At 47.9% G+C, this 27,257-nt stretch overlaps 1 protein-coding gene across 3 annotated transcripts in view; it reads right to left on the bottom strand.

Moving 5' to 3' along the window:
* The window catches only part of Ptpru (protein tyrosine phosphatase receptor type U), a 68,177-nt gene that overhangs the window by 16,591 nt on the left and 24,329 nt on the right, over positions 1-27,257 (bottom strand). For all 3 annotated transcript variants that reach the window (XM_042688574.1, XM_042688575.1, XM_042688576.1), the window contains exons 8-18: positions 22,049-22,357; positions 19,667-19,776; positions 19,180-19,381; positions 18,707-18,809; positions 15,803-16,076; positions 15,122-15,158; positions 14,370-14,508; positions 11,086-11,243; positions 5,659-5,849; positions 4,396-4,471; positions 3,842-3,918 (exon numbers count right to left, since the gene is read on the bottom strand). In XM_042688574.1, coding sequence (XP_042544508.1) covers positions 3,842-3,918; positions 4,396-4,471; positions 5,659-5,849; positions 11,086-11,243; positions 14,370-14,508; positions 15,122-15,158; positions 15,803-16,076; positions 18,707-18,809; positions 19,180-19,381; positions 19,667-19,776; positions 22,049-22,357 — 1,676 coding nt within the window. The remainder of the gene's footprint in view (positions 1-3,841; positions 3,919-4,395; positions 4,472-5,658; positions 5,850-11,085; positions 11,244-14,369; positions 14,509-15,121; positions 15,159-15,802; positions 16,077-18,706; positions 18,810-19,179; positions 19,382-19,666; positions 19,777-22,048; positions 22,358-27,257) is intronic.

Raw genomic sequence — 27,257 nt, 5'->3', positions numbered from 1 at the left:
TACCTCATTGGATTCAGTCACTTCTGTCCATCTTCCCCAGCCCCTGCCCGGGCCCCTGCCCAGTGTCAGAATTTAAGCACTCATCAGTAAATAATGGAGCCAAAGAACTTAATGAAAACTGGTCATTTGGACTGGGCATATAGCTCAGAAGTTGAGTGCTTGTTTAGAATACATAAGGCTGTGAACTCAATCCCCAGCACTGCAAGGGAAAAAAAAAAAACAACTGAGCAATTTGCCTGATGAGCCAGCTGGTCTAAAATTCATCTATACTGCAGATGTTTCTGCTTTGTTCCAGTGTCTTCTTTCACTGCTTGGATTCATCCTTCCTACTTTGTCACATGATCCTATTTAAAGCAAATGTTTCAGCAGGTAACCTTCAATACCTGCATATTGTGTGTGTGTGTGTGTGTGTGTGTGTGTGTGTGTGCGTGCGCGCGCGTGCACGTGCTTGCACATGCACCACACCCATGCACACACTTCCGTACTAGAAGTTGAACTCAGGACCTTGAGCTCTTAGTTGCCTTTTTCTACTCAAGGCTCATGCTGTGCCACTTGAGCCACACCTCTGCTTCCTCACTTTTTCAATACCTATGTGCAAGATTGTTCAATTACATTACACAGAGGACACAAATCGAAGCTTTAAATGCTTCAACCTTGGAGGAGTAAATTGCTTTGCACACATGGAGACCAACATTAGATTGCATTGGGCCACATGCTCCAGGGTGCCTTGGTAGGCCCAATGAGGAGCTTGTTCCTGTGCATACACTTGCAGCCTCACTGGAAGCAGATTGAGTGGAGTGGGGGTAGTTGCTATATGTATTGTAGGCAAGAATTCTGATACTTTCCCAAAGGACAAGAACTGCACTCTGGAGTGAGGGTCAAGGGCCAAGGCTGGCTTGTGGTCTTACACAAGTCACTGAACTTTTCTTTCTAAGGTTCAATTTTTCTCATGTCAAATGTAGATGTCTCTCAACATGCAGCACAGTTGTTCGAGAGCATTTGAAGAAGCATTAAGCCAAGACTTCCAAGACATTTCTTATGAGTTTGAACATGAAACTATGGGTGGGGTTCAAGACCAAGTGAGCAGATTGCTGCAGGGAAACTGAGATTAAAAAAAAAAAAAGGTATGATGATCTGTGTTCATCACGACCCATAGAGGGTGCTAAGGCTGTGCACAAGCAGCTACACTTCAGAGCCTAACGGTCCTTTTAAATTTGAGAACTTTACAAACCAACTGTGTCACTGCACTCAAAACAAAGGGCACACCAAAGATAATTGGCTGTCTCTGCCAAATGTGACAGGGGAACCTTTTGCTTAATGCATTAGTCTCTCCACGCTGCTTGAGAGTTTGATAATGAACAGAATTTTAGCAATAATTAAAAGGGGGGGGAGATCAAATAGAAAAGGTACCCATAAAAGAGCAGAGAATCCTAGTCATTTAACAGTATGAAAGTAACATGCATACTAGAAATCAGGTTGCTAGTTGAATTAGGGGTTTGTTTTGCTTTGTTTTTAAAGGGTGAAAAATTAAAGATTATACAATTTTTAAAAATAAATTCCCACATTGGCCAAGTAGCTGGGGGTGAGCGTTAAGCAAACTGTTAGGAAACAGACTTGAACACTAGGGAAAGCAGTTTTAGGACTAAACCTGTAGCTGGGAAGACCTTGACCCTAAGCAGCAGAGACAAAGCCACCCACGGCAGCTTCCCACACCTTCCCTCCCAAGGACCCTGCAGAAGGTGGAGGTAGTGAATTCCATCAGGAATGGGAGTGCTGGGGGGCAGAGGTGACAGACAGTGGCAGCTGGTGCAGAACTGGCTGGGAAAGCACCCAGACACAACTACTCCTGCCATAGTGAAGGATGAGGGTGACCTGACTGGGGGAGGGGCACTGTGCAGTGTCAGCCCCAGACAGCCCCTGGCCAGGCTGCTGAAATGGACGGTTGGGTGTCAGGCATTTGGGGCAGGGGAGGGAAGTTAGAGACAGAGAGAGATAGAGAGACAGAGAGACAGAGACAGAGAGAGAGAGAGAGAGAGACAGAGAGACAGAGACAGGAACAGAGACAGAGACAGAGAGAGAGAGTTTGAGTGTATACACAGATAGGAGGAGGAGGTGGAGGAGGGAGAGAGATACTTACTTGACGGTTTATCCGAATCTTAAAATTTCCAGTGAGGGTACAGAACAAAGCAAAAGAGACAGATGTTAGGCCAGAGGCAGATGGAGGTGGATGGACCACAGAAGCAGGCAGAAAGGGTGACTGATGTGAGCTGGGAGGTAGAGCAGAGATGAATGGCCCAGGCTCAAGGTAGGGACAGGGAGTGGGGTGTCCCTCCCGGGGCCCAAGAGAAGCATCTGGGACCTTAACAAGACCCAAGAGGCCCACTGTCACCAGAACTACCCAAGTCTGCAAGGCTAGGCCTGGCCCTCACCCCAGCTATGGGACAGGATGGAAGGTCAGGAGGAAGCAAGGGGTTCTGGGAAGCATGGAGTGGCACATCTGGCTCCAGGAGGGAGATGGAAGAGGGAGAGAGATGGTCTCCAAAGGCCCTGGTGACCTCATCCCCAGTGCTCTGTGCCTTCCTCCATGGCCTTTGCCCAGGCTCCCTCTCCTCAGCAGCCACCCAGAGGAGCTCCATCCCTGCCTCCTCCATGCCACCTGCTTTGTACAGCCAGCCCTGACTCTGAACTAACTGATGGTTTGTCACCGGTCCATGTTTTCCCAGCTAATCTAGATGAAGCAATGGCTCTTTTGTTTTCTGCAGTGCTAGGGATAAAACCCAGAGCCTAGACATGCTAGACAAGCACGCTACCACTGAGCTACAACCCCAGTTCTCTACCCCCACCTAATCTGAAATTGCTTTCCATATATATACACCTGTCTCCCTGACTAGGAAAAAACAAGGACTGGCCGATCTTGTTCACATCTATATCCCTGATGCCAGGTGCTCATACTATATGTTATAAACAATGCGATGTTCTTCCAAACTCAGCTTGTTACTGAGAGTAAGGAAGTCTGAGCAGAGTCCCTGGGCCCTACCTGTCTCTTCCATTCATCCTTTACAGCCAAGCCCAGGCTTCTGGCTGCCTGCCCTGTCTCTAGTCCCTCCCTCCAATTGAGCCAGATCTAACCGCTACAGTAGCTGGCAAGATAGCCTCAGTGGTTAACAAAGACTAGACACAAGCAGGCTGAGGTTTGAGTTTTTCTTTTCTTTCTCTTTTGGAGATGAGGGTCTCCTTACATAACTCAGTAGCCCAGGCTGGCTTTGAATTTACTATCGGGCTGAAGCTGACCTCAAGCTTGCAATCCTCCTGCCTCAGTCTCCCAAGTGCTGGGATTACAGGTGTGTACCACCATGCTCAGCTCTTGACTTTTTTAGTATTATCTGTGTGATCAAGGACCAGTAACTTCACCCCTCTAAGCCCCTCACCTGTAAAGGAAGGTCATGAAGTACAATGTTGGATATAAAGTACTTGGCACATAATACACGCTCAATAAATATGCACTGATATTTTGATCACAGATGAAACAGCTGAACAACTCCCAGGTGCTTCTGGGAAAAGCTCTAGTTCCTTACTTAACCTGCTACTCCAGCCCTTCCTAACCTCTCCAGCTTCACTGAGTATCATAAGTGTCCTCTCTCCAAGCTCCTGGCCCTTCATTGAGGTAGGCTTCCTGAAGGCTGCTGACCACTCTGTCACTCCTTCCTCTCAGCTGCCTGGCACTCAATGAAGGAGGGGTATCAGAACCCCCATTATTCCCAAAGTAGTTCTGTCCTCCCTGGAAAGTGAGCCTGGAGCAGGCTGGGCCAGGTGAGCGAAAGCAAAGGGGCAAGGCACTCACGTCTATGTAGTTGGCATTAATGTAGTCGGCATTGGGGTCTCCCAGCATTGGATGGAGTTTCACTCGGTGCCGATCATCTGTGGACACAGAGCAGGTGGACAAGGCTGTACCAAGGAGCCCAGAGCTGGGACTGGCAGGAAAGGCTTTCTGAGGCTGAGTGTGAGGCCAGTCAGAGCAGTCAGGCTCAGGGCTGACCAGCAGGCTCTGGGCACCATGGGAGGTAGGCCAGGCCAGAGGTCAGGATCTTGGCTGCGGGATAGAGGAGAAGGAGGAGGAGGAAGAGAAGGAGGAGGAAGAAGAGGTGGTGGTGGAGGAGGAGGAAGAAGAAGAAGACAAAGGCATATGCTGCTCATGTGATTAGCTAGGAAGTCTTCATCTCCCAAATCTCAATTTCCTTCTCTGCAAAAGGAGATGATACAATTTCCCATATCACAGGGCAAAGGAGAGTGAGAGGTGGTGCACTGCTCTGAGAATGCTCCCCTTCCTCGGTTCCCCGCCCCCCACACACACACATACACCTGCTGTCCAGACCCAGCCCTTTCCCCAGCACTCACAGGCAGGCATTGACTCCTGCCGGCTCCCCTTGAGTTTGTCTTTCTTCTTTGTAGCATCCCAGCCTTCAAAGAAGCTCTGCCAAAAGTTAAAGAGGTAATCAGTGGGAGATGGGGATCCCCAACACTCACAGAACCCCTTGCCCTCGAGTGGAATGACTTGGGTGGGATGGAGGTGTGGCCATGATACAAGCCCAGATTCAAAGTGAAACTTATGAGCAAGAAGTATCAGAGAAAGGGAAATAGAAGGTCAAAATTCAGACAATTTAGAAGAGGGAGCCATACAGTTTAGAATACAGTTCAAATCCAATTTTTCAGTTGAAGAGAATGATATGAGTAGGATACAGAAGCCAGATACTGGTGGTTCACACCTATAATTCTAACTACTTAGTTCAGTCAGCCTGGGCAGGAAAGTTATCTTCAATTAACCACCAAAAAGTAAGATGTGGAACTATGGCTTAAGTGGTAAAGCACCACTGCAGTGAAAAAACTAAGGGACTGTGCACAGACCCTAAATTCAAGCTACACTATTAGTACAAGTGAACGCGCACGCACACACGCGCGCACACGCGTGTGCACACACACACACACACACACACACACACACACACATACACACACACACAAGATTAGGATAAGCGTTATGGTCCAGAGGGAAGGAGGATAGGACCCAAGCCATTCACATACAGTTTAGGATTCAAGTCAGGGTCAACATCAGCTTGGGTCAACGTCAGATCAAAGTCTGTGTGGGTGACCTTGACCCAATTCAAAGTAGAGACTACTTTGATAGGATCATAATCAAGCCCAACGTGGAGAATGAAATGAGGATTAAGTTCACAAATCAAACCAGAATTAGAATGTCAGAGAGAAACCGGGTCAGTTGATATTAGGAGCAGGGACAGGGTCAAATTCAAAAAAGGTTGCTTTTGCTGGGTGCCAATGGCTTACACTTATAATCTTAGCTACTCGGGAGACTGGGATGTGAGGAGAAAAGCCCATGCAATTCTTATCTCCAATTAGCCACCAAAAAGCCAGAAGCAGAACAGCGGCTCACGTAGTAGAATGCTAGCCTTGAGCACAAAAGTTCAGGGACTCCACTCAGGCTCTGAGTTCAAGCCCCAAAACTAGCACCAAAAAATAAATAAATAATAAAAAAGATTGCTTTAGAGAGTGTTAGAGTAGGGGTTCAACTGGGGTTGGGCTGAGGGTCAAGATCCAAAGAAAAGAGAGTCAGGCGAGGCCGGGGAGGTCAGGCTGTGCGAGCACCTCATACTCCTGCTTGAAGCCATAGCCTTCGGCTGTCTTCATCTGGTTGATGTGTTGCAGAAGATCGGCCACACGCACCGCGGGGTGCAGCTGCCCTGTGTGGTACGGGGAGCTCTTCCGGCCACATGGGCGCCGTGGTGAGCCCCCCAGGAGGCTGCTGGCCTCAGTGACCCCACTGCTGCGCTGGTCTCCTGTAGTTAGAAGAAGAGACAGGGACTCCTGACACACATGCTCTAGCCTGGGAGTCAGATGACCCAGGAGGACAGAACAAGGGACAGGGGACACAGCCAACCTAGAGAGTAGCTAGACAGGTCCCTGGAGCTCCTGTGTGACCCTAGAGAAGCACTTTCCCTTCCATATCTCAGGTTCCCCATCTGTGAAATGGGCCTGTCACATCAGGTGACCTCTGGAGGACCTTGTGGCCCTGCCACCCTGTCATCCTGTGACATCCCCACCCTACCCCAGGAGGCCTCACCCCATGAGGCCTCAGATCCCCCACATGTCCCCTCCTTCTCCCTTTCCAGGGAACAATCTGCAACACTGGCAACTCCCAGAAATTCCCACATTCAAAGAGAAGCCAATCAAAATTAGTTGCCGCGGCCCATTCCACAGACAAATGTTGGGCACCTGAATAGCAGTGTTTCCCCTGTGCCAGCATTTCCATTGTCAGCCTGGGCTGGGGCCCAGCCAAAGGGGCCAGGGTGAGGAGTTCAAAGTGCCACACACAGCCCTGGGGCCCCCAGATATAACCCCTTCCTGGCTCTCCAGCTCAGCCTTGCACCCTGGTTCTACAGATCATGTCTGAGGGTGAGAAAGCCTCCACTGTCCCTTGGATCTTGGACGCTTCCTCCCACTCATTTCCCTCCTCCCATCCTGGTGAGGCCAGGGACTCATAGTGCCCTTAGCTCTTCTCACAGCCATTCTCTGCCAGGCCTGAACTGGCAGGGGCCATGGGACACTCTGGGGTCATAGGTGCCCCTCCATTCCCTATGTCTCACACAGGCTGTTCCTCTGCCTCCATTCCTTTCCCCCCCACCCCCCACGTTTTGTACCCAGTGGCTTTGTACTCATCCTTCAGATCTCAGCCAAAAGATTCCCTCTTGGGGAAACCTTCCCCGGCACCCAGCTCACAACTCAGTGACCAACGGGCAGAATGAACACAGAAACTCCAGGGCAGATGGCCTTGAACAGCTCATCTTCCTCAAGCCAAATCAGGAAGAGTGCCCTCTCTGTTTGCATCCCTCTCTGGTATGGAAATGACCTCCAGATAGAAAGTCAAGGCTGGGACAGGACCTCCCTCATTCTTCTATCACCTCTCAGGAGTCACAGTCTGGAACTCCCTGAGTTCCACGTTTGGAAACAATTGTTTCCTGTATTTTATCTGGATGTCTTGGTTGCTTAAAGCTGGAAGGCAGCTCAAATGCCGTTAAACTGGGGTGGCCGGATGCCCCCAGTCTTATTCTCACAGATGGGAGAAATGAAGTGTTTTCAAAGAAAAGAGACTGGCTTCATGTCATAGCAGCCAAAGTGTGTTCTAGAAAATACCAGACAGGTTAGATGACTTTGAGGTAGTCCATGAATAGAAAGAGAGGAATAGAAGGAAGATGAGGAGGAAGAGGACAAGGAAGAGGAGGGAAAGGAGGGGGAAGAGGAGGAAGAGGAGGAGGAAGAAGAGGATGAGGAAGAGGAAGAGAAGGAAGAGGAAGAAGAGAAGAAAAGGAGAAGGAGGAAGAAGAAGAGGAGGAGGAGGGTAAGGAGGAAGAAGAGAAGGAAGAGGAGGAAGAAGAGGAGGAGGAGAAGGAAGGGTTCTTTGATTTAAAAGAGTGTGAAATTTTGATATAAATGAAAACAAACAGGCTTCTTCCCTGTGTAAGACCTTGCAGGACTTCCGACATGTTTGGGTTGGTTCACTTTATATCTCTAATAGCTGAATGGATGTAGACCATTCACAAATGCGTTCTGCTGAAGAGGATGCTTTTTTGATTGTTTCCTGAAATATCCTCAGGAGATAAGAGGATGAGAGAGAGTGAGAGAAGGCTCAAGAGACAGACAGGCCTTAGATCAAACCCTACTCCTGCATGTCCTTGGGGACATCACTTACTCTCTCTAAACTTCCATTTCCACATGTCCAATGAAGATTTTTTAGAAGTTCCTACCCAATATCCAGTATAAGTACTAGGATAATGCCTAAGGCAACCAGCGCATGGAGAGCACCTGCTCATAGCAACAGTTGGCATTATTGATTAGTCATTAGTCATTTCCAGGAAACAGAGGAAGTCCCTGAGTCCCAGGAAGTCAGGGCAGCTGACTGACCAGAGTCCTGGTCCTTCTCCACCACAAACTCTTGGTCCAAGACCTGAAACATAGATTCAAAGCAGCTTTCATGGCAAACACATAAGATATGTGCAAAGATTTCAAGGACTTCTGCTGATTAAGAGAACTCAGTGAACCCAAGAGACCTGGTGTTTCTAATAGACCTTTGTTAGCAGCTCCAGAGTGTTCTCCAGCTGGAAAACAGAGCAAATGAGGGCTGCAGGGACTGGAACGGTCATCTTAAAGATCCTGAAGGGCTGGCAGCCCCACAGGCAGCCCCACAATGAACTCACAATGGCCAAGGACCAACAAAAGGCCCCAACTGGTTGAGATCCAAGCTCTAAGCTGGAGACCAAACACAGCACAGATGTTCTATAACAAAGCTAGCAGAAAAAGAAGTTCCCAAAAGGACTCTTCCTTTCCTGGACCCCCAGAAGACAGTTTCTTGCTCTCTTGATCCATGAATCCCGCTGTGGAATCTGAGACTCACTTCCTGCCCACCCCATGCTCCATATGCAAGCATCAGCTGACCCATAGCTGGTAGCCCCTGAGAGGGAAGAAGAGTTAGAAACAGCCTGTAGCTTCAAAGGCACCAGCCAAGGATTCTCCCATGCTCTTCCCGGATCCATCATAAGTATGGAGCACCTGAGAATAACCACTGAACAGCTGAGATCTTCCAGGGAGGGTCAAGGCCAGGAAAAAAAAAAAAAAAACTAGGTTTGGAAGACCTGAATTTCAACTCTAACTCAAGTCCCTTGACTTCTCTGGGCCTGTATCCTCATCAGAGGATCCCCAGAGTTTCCTCAGAAATGGGCATTTTCCCCAACTCCCACCACCCTCAGGTAAAGGAGACACCCTCTTTTACACTCTGGTAGCAGCCCAAACTTTTCCATCCAGTGAATTGCAATGAGAAAATAACATCCCTTAAGAAACAGCCTGAGCCTGGGTCAGTAGCTCACAACTGTAATCCTAGCTACTCAGGAGCAGAGAGCGGGCAGATCCATGATAAACAGCAGTGTGGTTTGGGCACAGGAATCACCAAGAGATTAAGGAAACAGAACCCAGTCCTCATGCATGTAAAAAAAATGGATGATTGTCAGGGGAGTGTCTATAAATCAGAGCTGTAAGAAATGACACTATACAGCTGATTAATCCTAGGTGGAAAAAAAAAAAAAAAAAAGATCAATTCCAGGTGAGTAAAGTTCTAAGTGAGAAATATATTAAAAGTTTGAGGAAAAAAAGTAAAAAATATTTTGTGGCCTCAGTTGAGAGAGAATTCTTTAAGAGAACACAAAAGGTAGAAATCACAAAAGACCGATGCATTTGACTACATTAGAATAAAAACATTCTGCTCATTCACAGACACTATAAATAACCTAGAAAGATGTAACACAAATTGGGAAAAGATATTTGCAATTCATATGTGACAAATGATTATTATCCTAAATATATAAAGAACTCCTAAAAACCACTAAGAAAGCAACCAAAAAGAAAAAAAGAAAAAAACCAATAGAAAATTAGGTGAAAGGCATGAACAGGCATTTCACGGAAGAAGAGACCTGAATAGCCAATAATGACTTGAAAATATGTTCAACCTCATTAGTAATCAGAGAAATGCAAATTGGGACCATAGAGAATTATCATCTTATACAAACTAGTTTGGCAAAGGGAAAAAGACTGGCATATTTTGATCCTGATATAGAGTAACAAAATGTCTTGCATAACTGCTAGGAATGAAAACAGGCAAAGCCACTTTAGGAAACAACTTAGCACTATCAAACAAGCACAAACTCTGTCATCTAAAGAATCTACTTTAATAATCCTATATCCAGGGGCACCTAAAGATTCATAAGAATGCTCACAGCAGCCTCATTTGTGATTTAAAAAACAAAACCAGAAGTCAAATGAATAGCTACAGGTGGCAGAATAAAGAACTAAATTGTGTCATACAATGGAAAACGACATATCCGAGACAAGTAAGGAAACTATAACAAAAACATACACATAGACAAATATTAGAAATGAGAGGTCGGGTTAAAAAAGTATGACTTCATTTTTAATAAAGATTGAAAAATGAATAAAATTATACAATGCATTTTCTGAGGATATATGCGCACATAGTAAAACTATCCCCAGAAGACAAGAAAATTATAAATACAAACTTCAAGGACCTACCTATGTCTAAGATGGAAATAGAGGTTAGTGGGAGGAGCACCTGGCTAATGTTCTAATTTGCTCACATACGCTACATTTTGGTGACTTCATAACTTTGATAAGAATTTCATGTTATCTTTTATACAAATCAACACAAAATCAAATACAAAGGTGCAAAGCTGGTGGCTCATGACTGCAATCCTAGCTTCTCGGAGGCTGAGATCTGAGGATTGTAGATCAAAGCCAGCTGGGGCAGGAAAGTCTGTGAGACTCTTATCTCCAAAAAAATCACAGAAGAAGTGGGAGGTGAGGCTGTGGTTCAAGAGGTAGCATGCTAGCCTTGAGCAAAAGGGAGCTTAGGGACAATGCCCAAACCCAGAGCTCAAGATCCAGGACCAGAAAAAAAAAAAAGTGAAAAAAAGCTCATAAATAGGATGAAGTGATTTATGTCTATGACACACTCCTAGCACATAATGGCAACTTACTCCATCCAGATCACCAGACACAGATGGACATAATTTATATACTATCTTATTAGTTCTCACACCAACCTTAAAGAGAACTTTGTTAACTAACAAAGGAACAGATACCCAGAGAGATCAAGTGACTTGCCCCATGCCACACAGTTAAGCCGGAGATCTAAAGGCCAGCCCAGGTGTGTGTGATTCCAATCCCCCGTATATCTAGATCCCCTTCCCTCACACAGCAAGCACTCAATAAATGGTGAGGCTGCTCCCACCTATCCAATCCCCATAGTGGCACCTGCTCATTGAGACCACTGTCACTGGATCCTGCATCCTTGTGATGCTGGCTGAGTTCCTTGAGGCTCCCCTAGTCATACGGCAAACGCGCTCCAGCTTCTTCTCTGGGTTTCCTGGCCAGTGCTGGTATCCAGCAGGCGCTCAGTGGGTGCTTCAGCTGGGTGTGGGAAGAGGGAGGTGGGAGGAGGGTGGCACTCACCTCGGGGGCTGTAGCCAGGGGTATCCATGAAAGACAGGCCTAGCCGCTCATCCTCTTGCAGGGTACTCTGATCCGTGAAGCTTCGGTCCACAGCACTCATCATGTGTGTCTTCTCCTGGCGGTAGTTGACGGTGGCCTTGGTCATGGTCACTGGCTTCCTGAAGAAGGGTGATGGGTATGTGGGGCTGGACACTCCAAGGCAGAGTGGAGACCCAGCAGTCGGGGGTCTTGGGCTGAGAATGCAGAGAGGCTCAGCTTCCACCCTCCAGCTCACCAGAACCAATCAGCAGCAGCCCCTGGCCACCCCCACCACCACCCATATACACACAGATAAAAAGGCAATTACAACCCTGGAGCCTTCTTCTAATCCCTACTTGGGAAATGGGCAAAAGCAGAAGAGCAGCTAACTGACTACAAAACCAATGCTCGGGACCTGGACTCAAGTCGGAAAGTGAAGCCTGGAGACAGAGCAGGACTAGACACCCCAAGGCAGAGGTGGCTGGGGAGTGGGGCTGACACTAGGCTAGGCCCAGCTAGAGAGGATGGGGTGAGAGGCATGGCCATGGTGCACCTGGGCCTGCAGAGCTACTCACGGGTAGTAGGAATAGGCGTAGCGGTCCCTCCTGGCAGCATGCAAAGAGAAGAGCAGTTGTATGGGGGCTTCCAACCAAGGCTGGGCTGAGTGACACCAGTCAGGAGGGAGCCTGGGCTTCCCAAGGTAGGGAAGGGGCTGGCCAGGACTTCCCCATCCTGAGCCAGGTTCAGACATCAGGGACCAGGAGCAGAGGCCCATCTAGAACCTTCCCCAAGCTTACTGCTGGAGTAAAGAGCCTGAGGGATCCATAGCATTCCTGGTCGTTTGTGTATACAGAGAGCAGGACACATCTGCATGCCACACCCAAACATGCACACTCACAGGTGCACACCCATGCACACTCACACATGGAAACACATTCATACATATTAAAACATAGGATCATGTGCAGACTTGTATTCACAAACACACAAGTACCCTCCACACACACAAACTCAGCCAGAACTATTCTCCTGCCTGTAAACAGCCCTCACCCTCAGGCACACACCTGTAGACCCTGAGAGCCTAGGAAGGAGAGTAGCTGAGAATGGGAGGAAGGAGAATCCAACAGGTTGTCCATGTAAACCTAGGGTTTGCCCTCCCCACAACTGCCCCTAGATGAGGAGTCCACCAGAGACAGGCTGCCCCCTTGTAGGGCACCTGAAACCCAGCATGGATCAAAAGCTTCACACTGAGCTGGAAAGCCAGCACTTGCCTAATACTCCTGGATTCAAATAAAACCCATCTCCTCCACTGAGCAATGTAGGTAAATTGCTCTGTGTGTGAGAGAGAGAGCTCAGGGCCAGGTGTGTAGGGGTGTGTGTGTGTGTGTGTGTGTGTGTGTGTGTGTGTGTGTGTGTGTGTGTGTGTGTGTGTGTGTGTGTGTGTGTGTGTGTGTGTGTGTGTGTGTGTGTGTGTGTGTGTGTGTGTGTGTGTGTGTGTGTGTGTGTGTGTGTGTGTGTGTGTGTGTGTGTGTGTGTGTGTCACTCAAGGCTGGCTTTTTGTTTTTCTGATTAATTATAAATAAGAATCTCTCAGGTTTTTCTGCTCTGGCAGACTTCAAACCATGATCCTCCGGTCTCAGCCTCCTGAGAAGCTAGGTGTGAACTACAAGCACCCAGCTATGGCTACCTGCTTTAATTACAGTTTCTTCATTAGTAAAAAGGGAATCAGACTTGCTTGATCTGCCAGGACTGAAGAAAGAAGAGTTCTCTATTAGATCCTGAGTGCCAGACCACACTTGGCACACGATGGGTGGCCAGTAACCAAGGAAGGCACTAATGGATGGTGTGTGCAGAGCTCCTGGAACACAGCAATTACTCATTCTGTGATCGTTAAAAATGCTGTGTCCCATGAGTTTATGCAGGGACTCAGAAAGGAACTCAGAGCCTGAGGCTTCGCATAGGCCACTCCCATCCTCCCCTCTCTTTTGGCATAGCCTGACTCTCCTGCTGGTGCCTGGCTTCAGGCAAAGCTGGCCCTGGCCAGCTCTCCATCATCTCTCTAGAACTTACTTGTCTTTTCCTGGAAACCCCAAAAATGCACTGCCAGCCTGCCCATTTGTACCCAGCCTGGCAACAGCAGCAGCTATTGGAACCAGGGCCCAGGTTGGGAGGGACCAGGCTGGTTCTGCCTCTGGAGTGACCTTGGGCAGATCCACTGTCCCCTTGGGGGCTCGGAAGCTAAGATGTTGAGGCCACACTGCCTTGGAGTTACCTGATTGGGAATGTGGTGGCATAGGGGCAGCAGACCAGAAAGTTCTCTAGAGCTTACGCCTGCCTCTAACTCCTCTCTGTGTACTTAGACCCCTAGAGAAAGTGTGGGCAGTTTTATGGGATTGTATTTATTTGGGTTTTTTTGTTTTATGTTGGTGTTTTGCAGACAGGTTCTGTTGTTTAAAAAAAAAAAAAAAAAAAGGTTCAAAACCACTAGACTAGATGTCCCTAGACTACCTGCTAGCTCTCCCTCGGAGGCTCTAGGTGTATACAATTCCACGTTCTGAGAGTCTTAGAATCCCATGCCCTGCATTTCTAAACCTCTGAGGGCCTAAGTTCTGAATTCTAAGTGCAGCTGAATAAAATGCACTAGAAAACAATCCCACCCCAACATGAGGGCTGGGAGTCTTGGGGCACAAAACGTTTGCTTCAGTCACAGGCCCAGGAAGACTGTGGTGGTGTCCACAGTCAGAGAGTCTGGGCCAAGCTGAGAACAAGTGAGGAAGGGGTCTTGGGAAACATATGGCTCAGCACCTTGGTTGGAAAGGTAGTGAGCATCATATCCCTGGACAGGGTCCACCACAACAGCCACTTGGTCAGGACAGACAAGTTGGCTGAAGGTACAGTGGGCTAAGGATTCAAAGTCAGGTCACCTTCGTACCTTCCTATTGGCACAGCCCCTGCAGGCACAGAAGGGCAGTGCATGCTTCCAGCAGAGCTCTTGGCACTAGGCAGAGCACCCTGCCCTGGATGCTGACACCTGGCATCTCCTAGACCTGCAGCAACCATATTGTTCGCGGAAACTCATTTGCTCAGTCTTCTGGCTTCACAGTACCCAGCTCAGGTCCATCCAATAGGTCAAATACCCCAGGCTGGCAGCCCTCCACACACATGCCACATTGCTGCATTACCAAACCCCCACCACACTCCTCTGTGCCCACCAGCCATTCGAGGGGCAGGAACCACAGGTAGGCCAGGGTACCAGCCTCACTCACCCCTTGCGAATGATAACAATGATGGCCCCCAGGAGGAGGATAAGGACAGCAAGGCCACCAGCACAGATGCCCAGGATGAGGCCCATTTCCTCCGACCTCTGTGACACCTCCAAGGGCCGCTTGCTCTCCTTGCAGGCAGCTGGGAAGGGCAAAGCAGGACATGATCAGAAGGGACACAGGCATCATACAGCCCTGCCTAGAATGGTCTGAGTACCAAAGAACAAACCTGGCTGCTCAAACATGTACACAGAGGCCAGCTCAGCTCCCAGGCACTGCCTTGCCTTTCAAGCAGATCTGTCTCTTCCCCACACCCCTCATGCATCCTGTATTCAGTGTGAGGTGAAAACTGTTCCCCCAGCAGGAGTGGGTCCCTGTCTGTCCACTGCCACAGACCCCCCAGCTTCCAGCAGAAGGGGAGAAAGCATACTTGGGGCCTGCAGACCCACCCCTCTTGACCTCCTGTGAGATGAGGGAGGACAAGTGTATGTATCTATGGCATGGTCAGGACATGTCAAGACATAACCAACCCTATTCCATGTCTAAAAGAGGATAGTCCCTACACCATAAGCACCTGGCTGTCTCCTCCAGTGTCTCTATCACTACAGAGAAAGGAATAGATACAGAAACCAGAACCGGTACCCCCACCTTCAAAGTTCAAGCACAGTGACTCCCCCTGCTGAAGGGTAGGTCCTGAAGACCCACCTCCCAAGAGCTGTGCAGGTAAGAGAAGTGAAGGAACCAACCCAACTTACCTTTCCTGGCAATTCGGATGCAATTCAGCCGGGTTTCCTGGAAGCACAGACAGGGCAATCTCAGTGCCACCAAGGACAGAACCTCAGTCTGGGTTTCTTGGGCCTAGCAAGGGCTTTGTCAGGTACAAATGATCATGATACTACCCAGGGCAGGAGAACTAAGGGCTAGAACCTAGAAAGGAGGAGCCTGTAAATATAGCAGTGATTTAAGAAAGGGGGATTAAGATCAGAAGCAGAGAAACAGCATGAAGGAATAGAGGGGCCTTATAAATGAGGCTGGAGCCTACATGTATGGGACTGGTACAAGGAAAGAAACCCAGGAAGGCGCAATCTGAGGTGGGAGGGGCCTGGAGAGTGGGGTGTGGCCTTGGAAGAAGGCCAGGCTATTGCCTGAAGATGTAAAAGCAGGATGATGAGATGATCCTCTTGGGAAGAGGTGCCTGCATAGAAAGAGGGCCTCAGGACAGGTGAGGACTAGGCTGGGCCCTGGGGAACAGAGGAAGGGCTATATGGGGAAAAGCCTGGAACCAGGAGGGTAGAGCTCAAGGGAAGAAGGTGGAGCTATGGGAAGGGCAGGAATTGGATCTGAGGGTCTGTGGCAAGCTGCTTTAAGGAATCCTCAGCCTTCCATCCACCCTCCCCCCCTCAACCTCCCTCACCATGGCCCAGCTGGCCCCTCACCCCCTTCAGATGGCTGGCTGCCTGAAAGTAGATGAGGTAGGACTTCCTGGGCTCGAGCGGTGGGTTCCAGAAGCCCCGATATGTCTGATTATCACCCACGGTGAATGGGGTGGCCTCAGGAAGACTGCTGGCTGCCAGTTCGGCCCCAAAGTAGTGCACCAGGCCCCGAGCCAGCGCCGTCTCAAAGGTCAGAGGCACTGGGAAGCAGTCCTGGCCACCTGGCTCCCGCCGCAGCCGCCTCGGCCGCTCCTCCTCCACAATCACCTGGTACACACTGGACAGGGAGGGGACAGTGCAAGTGACCACAGCAGGCCAGGTGACCTGCAGATCCCTCTGGTGCCTAGGACTTTGGGATCAAGGGCCCCTAAGGACTGCCTACATGGTTATGTCTTTTTTTCTAGCTGAGTAAGTCATCTAACCTCCGGGGGGGCCTCTGTTAATTCCTCTGTAAACATAGGAGTAATCCAGGGTGCAGATACAAAGATCAAACAGGGTTAGCTAGTGTGTGTCCACAATTGCCACTGCCATTCTCCAAGCCCCAGGGAATCATGGTCCTGCTCAGTAAAACCATGTTTTAAGACCCACCCCCTGCCTCCCTCCTCAGTGAGTCAATCCTCTGGTGTCTGATCCAAAGCTACCAATGGTTCCTTTCTGGGCCTTGGTAAATTTTGAACAGGGCTATACTAGACTCATGCACTCATCATTCATTCATTCAGGTGTTTACTTCAGAGGAGAGACCCTGTGCTGGGGACTGGGGGATCTGGTCTTCCCTGAACTGACTTCGATTAGAAGAGATGGTCACTAAGCCAACAAGGACACCCTTGAAGCTACATCTCAAGTGCCCTGTCAGTCCTTATGAGCCTCTCCTATGCAAATCTGAGGCCTTGTCCCCCATCCTACCCACCCACCCACTCTGACTTGTCCCTACTCCTGAAGGCTACGGGCCTGTTTATCTCAGCCCTCTTCTGAATGGGTTTGTGCCATGAGCTCCTCCAACTCCCCTGTGGGACAAAGATGAGGGTGATTATGTGAGCAGTGAGACATTTAAATACTTCCCATGACAGAGCCAGCACACCTCAGTCTGTGACATTCTCTGTGACAGCACTGGGGTGCGGGGGGGAGAGTACTTTTCTAGCTTTTTTTCTGCAGTTTCCCAGTGATTTGGGGCTTAAGCCACCACATGAGCTTGTTCCCCATTTCTAATCCATTGTAAATACCAGCCTCAGCTCTTTTCCACCTCTGCTTCCTTCCCCAGGCTGGAGTCAGACTTCTCACTGTCCCAAGTCACCCAGAAATGATGACAACTGACCTTAACTGCTTCTAAGTGATCATCTTTATGGAATAAGAAAATTGAGGCCCAGGAAGGCAAGGGACATGCTGGGTCACACAGTCATCCAGCCTTGTCCTCCTCCATGTCCCTCCTCTCTGCCCCCATCCACCCTTGTCATCACAACCCCTGAGGGACCCTGACTAGTCGAGTTCACAGGATCCAACAAAAGAACAAGGAAAAAGGACAGTTTTCAAGACCTCCCCAACTCGGGTGCGCAAGGGTCCAGGGCTCCAGCAAAAGCAAAACACTTCACAGTTGCCCCCACTTTTTCCTGAGTGTCCCTGTGGCTCTGGGAATCAGCCCAGGACAAGATCTGCTATGGTAAATAAATGTAGAGGAGACTCAGCAGATGAGGAGGAGAGACTAAGAAGGAAGCAAAGGTCTACCTAGAGCATGTTTAGGGGCTGACTGGGACCTTGATGCCCCCCACCAAAAGCCATCACCAAAAGCCATGCATGCACCTTTGCAGAGGAAGGGGGTAGGCACAAGGGATGGAGAGCCTCTGTGGCTGCCAGAAATGGACTTTGCAGACAGACCTTAGTCCTAATCCCAGCCTTGCCACTCATAGCCATGGGACCTTAGGGACAAGTTCTTGGGTTGTCTATGTGAGTTTCCCGACATGCACAGTGAAGGCATGGGGTTCCATTAGGCTAAAATGACTGTGCACATCAAGTCCCTAGCACAGCGTCTAGCCAGCAGTGAGTACACATACACGCCTCAAGCTCTCACACACGTACAATCCTATCTCCCCTACACATGCCTCTCAGACATTCACACTTCCATGCCACACATCACACCACATCACATGGTTTTGATATTGTTGTTTGTGTGCTTGTACTAGAGCTTGAACTCAGGGTCCCCCAAAAAGACACGCCTCACTCAGCTTTTTTTTTTTTCCTCAAGGCTGGTACCCTACCACTTGATCCACCTTCTGTTTCCTTTTATTGATTTATTTACTTGCTAGTTAGTTGAAGATAAGAGTCTCTCAGATTTATCTGCCTGGGATCCTCAGATCTCAGCCTCCTGAGTAGGTAGGATTAGGGTTGTGAGCCACCAGTGCCTGGCTATACCACATCTTTATCATAAAAGACACACCCACCCTGGGGTTCATCCCACTCATACCTGTCCCCAGAAGAGGCAGCTAGCATGCCTGAGCAAACTCGCCTTCCTCTTGAGAGAAAAGGTGAAAGCCATACCATCAGCAACGCTAGAAACAGCCCTGTCTGAACAGCCACACGAGCCTTCTGAAAAGCCCATCCCTGTATCTCCAGGAATGGAGCTAGAAGATACAGAGCTCCCAGAGTTTCACTCCTCCCAGGTATCTGAGGGAAGTCCTCCCAGAAAAGCCTGGACAGTCTCTTCTCTAGGCTAGACACTGTCTAGAGAGCATGACAGTCACCATGGCTTTGGGGGGGGGGGATGGTGGTAACCATCAGCTTCTAGCTTCTACCTGTCCAGGATCCCAGGATGACCTCTTCCACTCAACCCCACTGACAGGCTGAGGGCAGCAAGGGAGCTGGCATGGGGTGAGGCTCTGGGTCAGAGAAGGGGCCTCTCCGTGCAGGCCTTCCCACCTGATGGGTGCACCTCGGCCCTGGGCCGGTCTCAGAAGCACGGTGATGGTGTTCTCGGACTCGCCCAGGGGTGACGGCATGTCGGCATAATCAAAGCTGGGAGCTGGGAAAGGACACAGGGACCCGGTATGTAGCCTAGTCACCAGATCAGGAAGACCAGACCTTCCACCCCATCCATCTCCATCCTCAGACCCCTCTGGGGCCTTAGCATCCTTGTTGCCTCTGACCCAAAGTTCCCTGACTCTGGACGTTGGGCACTGACCTCTGACCTCAACCCTAGATTACAATGATCATAGTCTCCCGACCCCTCTGAAGTAATCCTCCCTAATTTGGCATCAACCCCAAAACTGACCTTTACCTCAGCAAGGGTCCTATGTAACCACCCTCAGGATGCCCCTACTCCCCTCCCCTAGTGTTCCAGGTGCTTTGGGACTGATCACCTACAGAGCTGGGCCAGGGTCAGAAAATCTCACCTGAGATGTTGGTGGTGATCTCAGTGAGGGCTGCCTGGCCGAATCCCTTGCCAGTGCGAGCTCGCACAGAGAACAGGTAGGTGGTGCCCGGGTGTAGGTTGGAGAATACGTGGTAGGTCTCATTGCGAAGCTTGGAAATGGTTCGTCGTGGGCCTGGCACGTTCACCGCTGGGTCTGACGACTCGATGCTCTGATAGCTGATCTGAGGGCAGGGTGGACAGACAGGTGGAACAAGGACAGAGATGGGCAGCCTTGATCCAACAGTCTGACATCTGCCATGTTCCAGGGAAGCTAGGGGTGCACTGGGTAGAAGGAGGCCCAGCAAGTCTATTTCTGGGCACTTTACCTCTTCTTTCCAAGCCCAGGTTCCCTGTCCAAAACCCACAGGTCACAGACCCTGTGATGGTAGTCAGAGTAGAAGGAACCAAGACGCCCACCTCTGACTTCCCCTTCCCACCTCCTCCTCCCACCTAAGGTCCCCTTTCACCTCATACTGAGTGATGAGGCCATTAGGTTCCTGGGGCTCCTCCCACTTGAGGAAGATCATGTCCTCCAGTGGAGTGAAGGTCAAGGACTCAGCTGCAATCCCACCAGGCACTGTGAGGGGAAGAGGCCAAGGCAGAGAGAGGAAAGTGGGCTTTGGCTCTAAATAACACGGTTCTCATCCCAGCCTTACCACTTCATAGCTGGATCACCTGTACTATTCAACTTGTCTGAGACTCGGTTCCCTCAGCTATGAATCAAGGGTGACGATCCCTTCCCTCACTGGGCCTAAATGATATGGCACGCAGAAAGCCTCAAGGCACCCATGTGCGACATCTCATAGTCACTTGCTTGCTCCTGAGTCCTCCAAAAGGGCAGCTGAATTTGCACTGCTGTGCAGGTGGCATTCGGCCAAGGACAATGTTTGAAGTCTCCTATTTGGATCTAATTGATTGTTATCAAAAAAACAGAGAGAGATTTTCTAGAAAAATGAAAACCATTATATTATGGCATTGGGAATAAGGGTAGAGATATTTTCCTGTCTAAAAGTGTAATTACATAAACAATATGTCCAGTGATAAAAAGCTCAATGAGCATAAAAGAAAATTAATGGCTCCTACAACTGCACCATCCAAATATAAATACTGTTAACATTTTATCGAGAACACTTTGAGGCATGGCTTGGGTTTGATTTTAATGCATACTCTTATGTGTGTAGAAGTTGGGGACATGCTTACCTACACACACCTATACATCAGTATTGAGGCTTAAATTCAGGCCCTGGGCACTGTCCTTAAGCTTTTTCATTCAAGTCAGGTGCTCTACCACTTGAGCCACAGTCCACTTCTGGCTTTTTGATGGTTAATTGGAAATAAGAGTCTCATGGATATTCCTGCCGGGATGAGCTTTGAACCTTGATCCTCAGATTTTTTTTTTTTTTTTGGTGGTCGTGGGGCTTGAACTCTGGGCCTGAGCGCTGTCCCTCAGCTCTTCAGCTCAAGGCAAGCACTCTACCACTTGAGCTACAGCACCACTTCCGATCCTCAGATTTCAATTTCCTGAGTAACTAGGATTACAGGTGTGAGCCACCTGTGCCCAACTTAATGCATAATCTTTACAACAGGCTTAACAAGGATTTCACTTAGGAAGAAAACAGACTCTAATAGGAAAATACCTTGACAAACCACTGTAGGGAAGTGGAAGACCTCTACAAGGACAGCATATGCAAGACAAGAAAAAGAAAGAAGAAAGGAAGAAGAGGAGGAGAAGGAAGAGAAGGAGGAGAAGGGGAGGGGAGGAGGAGGGGAAGAGGGGAGGGGACAGAAGGAGAAGAAGGGGAGGAGGGGGAAGAGGAAAGGGAGGGGGAGGGGAGGAAGAGAGTAATTTTAAATAACTTTTGAGTCAAGGAAAAAATTATAACAGAAATTAGAAAAAATTTAACTGAATGACACTGAAAGGAAGTTTCAAAACTTGTGGGAAGACTGGGGATATAGCTCAGTGGTAGAACTCCTGCTAAGCATGCACAAGACCCTGAGTTTAACGCCTAACACTGAATTACACAAACATTTATGGGGTGCAGCTAAAGTAGGGCTTAAAGGAATACTAGCAGCTTTAAATGCAAATTTGAAAAGCCAGGTGGTGGTGGTGTACACCTGTAATCCCAGAACTGCAGAAAATTCAGAGAATCAAATACAAGGCCATCCTGGGAGCTAGGGGAGAAAGAAAGAGAGAAAGAGGGGGGAAAGAAAGGAAGAGGAGGGAAGGGGAAGGGGAAGGGAAAGGGATAGGGAATGGAGGGGAGAGATGGGGAGGGGAAGGAAGAAGTGATGGAGGAAGGATCCAAATTAATGATCTAATAAGTTTCCAAATGAACAATTAAAAAATTAATGAAGCCAAAAGTTAGGCTCTTTGTATCTTCAGCAAAAGCAAACAAAAAATACAAATTCTCAATATCAGGAATGAAAAAAAGGAAATCACTTTAGATCCTTCAGACATGATAAATATGAGAATATTATCAACGGGTTTATATGGATAACGTTAAATAAAATGAAAATTCCTGTCTCATCATTTTAGACACAAACAAAATACACCAAACCACACAGGAATAGAGAATTTGAATATTCCTGTATCTAACTGTTATTAAAAAGTCTTGCTCCAAAGAAAACTCCACACCTAAATAGCTTCACTGCTGAATTCTTCCAAACACAGGTAAAGAAACTATACTAGCCCAGCTCAACGAACATTAGTCTAGTCTTGCCGGAAATGAATATTAACTATCATTGCTCTGTTATTGTGTAGTTGGTTTAATCCTAAACGAAAATCCTCTATGTAACTTTTAGTCGCAGACCTGGCACTGGGTGCCTGGGAATCAGGCTGGCATTCTTACCATCTTCATCAGTCTGGAAGGTGACCTCCTTGCCCTCCTTGCGCCCCTCGGGGTTTGTGAGGACCAGGCGCACATGGACACTGCGGTAGGGCTGCAGGTTCTTGATGGTGTAGCGGCTAGCACCCCGCTCCATCTTTACGCATTCCCGAATGGTCTGGTTGTGGCTACTGCCCGGGATATAGTGATAGCAAAGGGACACAGTGTAGGTGTGGCACCGTGTCACGTTGTAACCCAATGGCTCCCACTGCAGGGTCAGCTGACGAGCCTGGATCTCAGCAAAAGCCAGGCCTTTGGGGGCCCTCATGGGCTCTGGGGAAACAGAGAAGAAATGGGAAGGAAGGAAAAGAGAAGGGGGGAGGGACAGAGAATCAATCCACTGCCAGAAGTTCTCCTTCCTAGGCTCCAAGGAGTTCACAGGACTCCTGGAACTGACCACAAGCGAATCCTGCTCTATCAATTTAGCGGGCAGTTGCTGTGTTACTTCACCCTCTCTGAACCTTAGTTTCCTTGAAGGCAAAAGAGGAAAATTATCAATAGGCTCTACTTCATGGGATCATTGTAATGCTTAAGGCAATATACCTAATGTACAATAAACCCTCAAAAAATGTTAGCTGTTGCCAGGCATGGTGGCAAATACCTGCAATCACACTGCTCAGAAGATTCAGAGTAAAACACATCAACAACAAAATTATACCTAAGTGGCTTTTCAGAGACAAGGTCTTTCCATATGGCTTAGGCTGGCCTTGATTTCCTAATTCTCCTACCCTAGCCCCACTCCAAACACACAAACACACATACACACATGCACACACCAAGCGCTGGGATTACAGGCATACACTGCCATGCCAGGGCCAATCTTTTTTAACAGCACAATGTACAGAATGAGAGAAAAATCTGTGCCAGCTAATCAATTTTGCTACTTAATTTTTTTGAACTCTGAACATTCTGAATTCAAAATATTCAAAAGAACAAGTGGGCAAATTAACTGAACAGACAATTCCCAGAAGAAGTACAACTAGCTAATAGCTAGAAGAAGAAATATTCAAAATCCCTAAGCCATAAAGGAACGGTAAATCAAAACCACACTAAAATTCCACCTCACTCCAGTCAGAAAGCAAACAACAACAAATACTCATGAGGATTCAAAGGGGAAAGGAACCCTCATACACTGTTGGTGGGAATGTAAACCTGTGCAACCACTATGGAAATCAGTATGAAGATTCCTGAAAAAAAAAACTAAACTAAAATAGACCATCCTTATGACCCTACCATACATATATTGGGCATATATCTGGAAGAGATTAAATCAATATACAGTAGAGAACTTGTATATGCATGTTTACTGCAGACCTATTCACAATTGCCTAATGGTGAAATCAGCCCAGGTTGCCAACAAATGATGAATGGATAAAGAAAAAATGGTATGTATACATATCATGAAATATTACCCAGCCATAAAGAAAAAGGAGATTATGTCATTTGTGGGAAAATAGATGGAACTGGAGATGGTCTTGTGGAGCCAGATAAGCCAAGGTCAGAAAGCCAAATACTGTATGTTTACACTTATTTGTGGAATATAGACCTGCTTGAAATGATGATAATGACAACAACAATCAACACACACACACACACACATCATCATCATCATCATCATCATCATCATCATCATCATGAAGACAACATAATGAACCCAGTAAACACTGTTTGGAAAAGAGGGAAGGAGCATTTGTCCAGCATTTTTCTAGAGGCAGGTATAGAAATATAATGGAGAGGATAACTTTTTCAGAACGTACTGTTCACATCTATGGAATTACAGCGAAACTATCTTGTATTATAAACGTGCTAATTCAAAAATAATTTTCTAAAAAGTACAGTTTAGCTGGGAATGTGGCTTAGTGGTAGAGTGCTTGCCTAGCATGCACAAAACCCTAGGTTCCATTCCTCAGTACCACATAAACAGAGAAAGCCTGAAGTGGTGTTGTGGCTCAAGTAGTAGAGTGCTAGCCTTGAGCAAAAGAAGCTCAGAGACAGTGCCCAAGCCCTGAGTTCAAGCCACAGGACTGGCAACAATAAAAATTAAAATTAAAATTAAGAAGCAGTTTATCTCCTAATTGAAGATCATCCTAAACTACAATGGGCTGGTCTAAATCAATCTGTTACTGTATTTTTCTTAGAATTAGTTCTTATTAAAGGCTTACGCTTATTATAAAACCATCTTATAGATATACATATGATACAACTGTATGCAGAAACCAGGAGAAATAGAAGCCAAATAGTTATGCCAAAGAATGACTGGAAAACAGAAACAGAAATGCATACTATTATGTCCTAGGCAGGATTCTAAAGACAAGATTCTAATTCAATGGTGAGTTCCTGGCTGCTAAAGCAAAAGCGGAACCACTATCTATAATAGGATGATGAAAATAGCTGTTATTGACAAGGGGGGACCCAATGCAACAGTGACATACACAAGACAATATGTTGAAAATGATCTGTACAACTTGGGAGGGGGGTTGGGGAGAGTGAAAATGGGAGAAAAATGAGGGAAGGGGTAACAAGTTTGCCCAAAAAATGTACTTATTACCTTACTTATATACCTGTAACCCTTGTATACATCACCTTGATGATAATAGATAAGACAGACAGACAGACAGACAGACAGACAGACAGACAGACAGATAGATAGATAGATAGATAGATAGATAGATAGATAGATAGATAGATAGATAGATAGATTATTACTATTTGAAGGGCTTAGGATGGGTCAAGCATTTTTCTAGAAAACTTTAACATTCCTTATTTTGTTTAATTCTCCAATGAGACAGGTACTGTTAATAGCATTTTCTGTAATGCAGATATGAGACTAGCAGAACAGAGATTAAGTAACTTGCACAAAGTCATACAAACAATAAGTGGTGAAACTGGGTCCTGCTTGAGCAGGCTGGCTCCAGAACTAATCTAATCATTGTTCTTTTCCTCCAACCCCATGATGAATTTACTGTCAAAAAACAACACACTTGGGGCTGGGAAGGTGGCTCAGTGGTAGATCGCTTGCCTTGCATGCCTGAGACCCTGGGTTCGATTCCTCAGCACCACATAAGCAAAAAGAAAAAAGCCAGAAGTGGCACTGTGGCTCAAGTGGTAGAGTGCTAGCCTTGAGCTGAAGAGCTGAGGGACAGCGCCCAGACCCAGAGTTCAGGCCCTACAAATGGACCCCAAAAAAAAAACACTTGTGCATCAGGATGAAAGATAGCTACAAGGGGCAAGCTATGCCATAATCCCTGATGACTCCAGGGAATCTGAAAGTTATCCTGTTCTTTGTTTTGTTGTTATGCTGGTACTGGGCCTTGAACTCAAGGTCTAGGCACTGACCTTGAGCTTTTTTGCTCAAGGTTAGTGCTCTTCCACTTCAGCCACGGCTCTACCTCTGGCTTTTGGGTGGTTAATTGGAGATAAGAGTCTCACAGACGGGCTGGGAAGGTGGCTCAGTGGTAGAGTGCTTGCCTTGCATGCCTGAGGCCCTGGGTTCAATTCCTCAGCACCACATAAGCAAAAAGAAAAAAGCCGGAAGTGGCGCTGTGGCTCAAGTGGTGGAGTGCTAGCCTTGAGCTGAAGAGCTGAGGGACAGCGCCCAGGCCCAGAGTTCAGGCCCCACGACTGGACCCAAAAGAAAAAAAAAAAAAAAAGAGTCTCACAGACTTTCCTGCCGGGGTTGGCTTCAAACCTCGATCCTCAGAACTCAATCTTCTGAGTAGCTAAGATTACAGATGTGAGCCACTGGCACCTAGCTAAAGACACCATTCTTATGTGTTTGGAGTGTGTGCTCACTTGCCATCCTGCTCAGAAGTCTTGCTTGGTTTACTGCACTCAGGTTCTGGTCCAGGCCAGCGCATATGCATTGCCCCCTACAGAAGCTAACCATGACTTGTTTTATTTTCTGAGTCGAGGGCTCAGTCCATGACACTGGCTACTGCTGCTGCTGCTGCTGCCACTACTGTTAAAAGCATTCAATTGTAAATCAGGGCTTTACCACACAGCCAGACTCTACATCCTCCCGCCTCAGGTGCCTGCTTTGTGTGTATTCATGAGAATGGGTCTCAATCTCCATAGCTCTTCCACAGTATATCTAGCCTGGTAATGCTAGCACACTCTTCACCACCCTTGAGCTTGGCGGGAGCATCCCTTTCCTCATCCTCCCACAGGATTTAGGGAAGAGAATGGGAGGCTGACGGCACACTGGTGTTACAGGTTAGGGGGAGTCCCTGGCAAACCAGCACACAGATGCCCCATTTCATGGAGGCAGCTATCCCTCCACTCCTGGCAGCTGCCACTGTGCAGAACTCCAGGCTTACGGCTGCCAAAGCCTCTCCATCTTCAAAAGAGCCAGACATTCAGATTTTTATGGGAAAGCTTCAGATTTCTAAACACTGGGAACCTGCTGGCTGCCTTGGATGATCCAAGAGAGCAACTCTTAACTTGGAGGGCCCGACTTCCTTGAGTGGGCATCTTACTGTCCACAGCTGTGTGATCCGGCATCTACAAGCTAGTCCAGGGGTCTTGGAGAAGAAGGCTGACTTCCTTCTCTCCCTGTCCCGGAGAGAATCCCTAGATCTGAGCAGATTCATGGTTCGAACACAGTGTTGACTACAGACTGATACATTGATTGAAGGGTGTGAATCCATGAGTCTCTCTTGCTTCCAAAAACCATCTGGTACCAGGCAGTCTCTACAGCTGCCAACACACGCTGGCAAAGCAGAGCTTAGGAATGGCAAAGAGCCTTCCCTCTGAATTCCACAAAGCCAGGGGCCACTGAGAGATCAGAGGTCGGATCACACATTAAAGCAGGGAGGGTAATGGCTAGCATCTGTTATATTAGCCCAAAACAGGCTGATTTTAATAATGCTAATGAGGATGCAAAAGTTCTGGAAAGTTGTGCTGTGGGGTTGTGGGAGGAGCTGTGGATGGGGGAGGGGCAGGGTGTGAAGCACCTTGGGGGTCACATCACTCTCCACCCCTCATAGGGCAGGTTACTATGTCTCTAGACACTGACATTGAACTAGGATTGGTGGTTCATGCCTATAATCCTAGCTAACTCAAGAGGCTATGAGGATCATGGCTCGAAACCAGCACAGGCAGAAAAATGGGTGACTGATTCTTTTTTTTGTTTGTTTTTTTTAGGTCCGGTCGTGGGGCCTGAACTCTGGGCTTG

The sequence above is a fragment of the Dipodomys spectabilis genome, unplaced genomic scaffold, assembly GCF_019054845.1.
Source record: "Dipodomys spectabilis isolate Male_0828 unplaced genomic scaffold, ASM1905484v1 ptg000118l, whole genome shotgun sequence".
NCBI lineage: Eukaryota > Metazoa > Chordata > Mammalia > Rodentia > Heteromyidae > Dipodomys > Dipodomys spectabilis.
Note: the sequence above shows the minus strand (reverse complement) of the source record. Positions and strands in the feature narration are given on the sequence as shown.